The sequence below is a fragment of the Pygoscelis adeliae genome, unplaced genomic scaffold (assembly GCF_000699105.1).
Source record: "Pygoscelis adeliae isolate BGI_AS28 unplaced genomic scaffold, ASM69910v1 Scaffold402, whole genome shotgun sequence".
NCBI lineage: Eukaryota > Metazoa > Chordata > Aves > Sphenisciformes > Spheniscidae > Pygoscelis > Pygoscelis adeliae.
The window spans coordinates 3704501-3707627 of NW_008824411.1; the positions used below are offsets into that span (position 1 = coordinate 3704501).

Consider the following 3127-nt stretch of genomic DNA (forward strand, 5'->3'; position numbering starts at 1 on the left):
ATCAGCGCACAGCAGAGGACAATCAGCGGTGTCGGGCTGATGGGCGCGGAAAGCAGCACGCCCTTTTGACATTGAACCCGTCAGGGTGTCGGCGGCAGCTTGTTAACCGCAATACCCTGTGCCGCCGTCTCCCCGCCCGGCTCTTCACAGCAGCGGCCCCGTCGGTGGTGCCTGGGACAGCACCGTAATAGAAACGCCTCGAGAACACACCATAAAAGCTCTCAAAAGCTGTGCACTCACCTCACACGGCAGGTTAGAAAGAAAATCTTCTGCAACCTGGATATGAAGGGGAGGGGGGGGAAGATAAAAGAGGAAAATCTCTGCTTTATCAATCGCAAAAATGCAATTTAATTCTCACAAGAATAAGCCGTCAACAGGTCATAGCAAAGAAGTAATTAGGAAAATATTTACTGCCTCTGCATCTGAAAAAGAAAAAAATAGTACCAACACCGAGCAAATACCACGTTACCCTGCAGAGCTTGGGATTCCACGGAGCTCCTCTGACACCACCTGCTCACCAGGGGAATGGGACGGCTGCAGCTGGCGGAGGCCTCCCTCCGTCAGGTGTGGGTTTGCTCTCTCAGGGTTCCAGGTTCGTTTCTTCTGCTCAGGCATACAAAAACTGGAAGTGTAGTACCTCACAGCTGAACCCGACAGGCTGGTATCCCCCGGGGAATACCAGCTCTGGGATTTTAGGCCTGGAAGAAAGCTCTCATGATGGCCTATTCTAATCTTTGGTGCTCGCGGAGGCCTCTCTCCGTCAGGTGTGGGTTTGCTCTCTCAGGGTTCCAGGTTCGTTTCTTCTGCTCAGGCATACAAAAACTGGAAGTGTAGTACCTCACAGCTGAACCCGACAGGCTGGTATCCCCCGGGGAATACCAGCTCTGGGATTTTAGGCCTGGAAGAAAGCTCTCATGATGGCCTATTCTAATCTTTGGTGCTCAGAATTTTCTTAACGCTTTTCAACATTGGCAGAAAACATTATCCCATTTTAAATTTGCAACAGGCAAAATTACATCATTTTTATTCCTGTAAGTAGCACGTACCAAGACTGACAAAACAGACTAAAAGCCAACAGCGTATATGACTTCCTGTTCCAAGATGTTGGCGATATCACCGTTTGCGGTATCACATTTGCACAGCGTGCTGAATATCGCAAGTATATTTATAAGATTTCACATATGGTATCAAAATAGTCCAATACACAAATATACTACACCACCTAGTAACATGCTGAATTATACCAGTTACTTCCAATATTTATTTTTCAACTGGTATAGAGTAACATTTATGTACTTAGGAGACAAAACCATCAGGAGTAAACAGAATATAATTTTTCAGTCTGGATTTGGAATGGTTACTAGAGCTACAGCTCATGAGAAATCGGAATGAAACTCAAAATGCTTCCGGTAGGCCAAGTCCCATTTCTACGTCTCATCCAAAAACCCCACTGCATCGCCTAAACAGGCGTTGCCTCTGAAGAAACACATCCCATACATCTGCCAGACTGCAAACAATTCTTCCTTCAGCAAGGTACAAAGTCATTATGTTACAACGACACCAAAAAAAGCCATTCATTCCAGTTACGCTGCAGCCTGTTGCTCAGTAAGCAGCGAGTGATGCAGTACATAATCAGCTGCAACACACGGCTGCAAAGAAATTTATTTTCATGTTTCAAGAAAACGTTGTAGCTCTGGTTTACTTTTTCGTTCGAGGATGCCTTCATTAGAAGTTTTAAATGGGAGTTTACAAAATGGTTCCCACAGTTTGCTTTAGGGATTATAGTGAGATTATTAACCATTATTTTTATCACTAAATCAGGTTTTGATAAGAAATGTCGGCAAAGCTTTTTTTACACTGCATTAGATAGCTTTATCACAGGAGATTAGGCTAGAACATTATTACCTGAAATGAGAAAGCATGTTACCATTTAGTAAAAAGAAAGTATATCACGTAGGTACAATGTTTCAATTGCATCTTATCGCTAGTTTAACAGAGCTGTAGTCCAGCAGGTTACGCCGACGTTTTACGTGAAATAAAAATTAAGGTGCAACAGAAGTTTGACGATTTTACATCATAGGTAAGCTCATTAAGATAGATAACATTAAGAAAAATTGTTCAAGTCTTATAATGCGGGAGCACGCTATACCATGTCTGAATACACAGCATTCATTTTTATATATAAGTGAGCGAAACCAAAACAGTACACATTAGTTGATTTCCTTGCACCATTTTTTAAAACATAGGCCTGAGTACCGAACAGTGATCCAGAGCACAACTCGGCAAAACCTATCCTCCCAACAGAGAGAAGGGCAGAGAAGTTTCTGCAGTACTGAAATTCTTGTGTAGATCCCAGCGGGGAGACTCAGAGGGTACGCAATAGGTATGCTCGGCCAAGGACGTCCGTATCTGACCAGCGATCCAGGCTCCGCAGCAAGGTACGTGGGGGTGAAGCAAGAGAATATTGCCAAACAGCTCTTGCTAGGTAGCCCGAGGACAGAAAAAACCCGACACCCCCACGTAAAGTAAAACCTCCAGATTCGTTGATTCTTTAGGAAGAGAAAATGAATTTTCCAGGAGTCCCTAAAAACGTTCCACGTATGACAGGGTTAGTGAAACACACCGCAAGCACAACTTCCCAGATACCAGGACGAGTTCATTATCCTTCAACACCTTACTTGTTGTCTGGGAACGCTCCTGTTTCACGGGTAAGTCTCTGACTATTTGAATAACTGCGACGCAGGAAAGAAACGTAAAGAAAACCAGGCAACAGAAATACTGACAGAGAAGATTTAATATTAGTTTTACATTTGACAAAGCCGAAACCTTAGCGCCTGGGAGTCAGCCACAAGAGGCAGGAGACGACCACCACCACCCCCTCCCGCACCCGAAGTCTCTCCGGGGCCTCCAGGAAAGCCACCCCGCCTCTATCCCCCCTCCTAACCGCCATCCCGCTGACAGGAGCGCTTCGGAGCGGCTTTACTACCCCTACATCGCAATTCCAGAAAGGCTTTTCCCTCAGAAAAACAGTCTGTCGCCCTGTATCCTAACTGGTAACACCGCGCCGCCGCGGATGCCAGGCGCCCCTGCCCCCCGCAGGGGGGGTGCCGCTCGCCCCGTACCACCG

At 45.9% G+C, this 3127-nt stretch overlaps 1 protein-coding gene across 1 annotated transcript in view; it reads right to left on the minus strand.

The window, feature by feature from the left end:
- CDC73 (cell division cycle 73) overlaps positions 1-2950 on the minus strand; it is a 117551-nt gene extending 114601 nt beyond the window's left edge. The window contains exons 1-3 of the mRNA XM_009320676.1: positions 2888-2950; positions 2647-2778; positions 470-603 (exon numbers count right to left, since the gene is read on the minus strand). Coding sequence (XP_009318951.1) covers positions 470-603; positions 2647-2778; positions 2888-2950 — 329 coding nt within the window. The remainder of the gene's footprint in view (positions 1-469; positions 604-2646; positions 2779-2887) is intronic.
- Between the last annotated feature and the right edge of the window lie 177 nt (positions 2951-3127).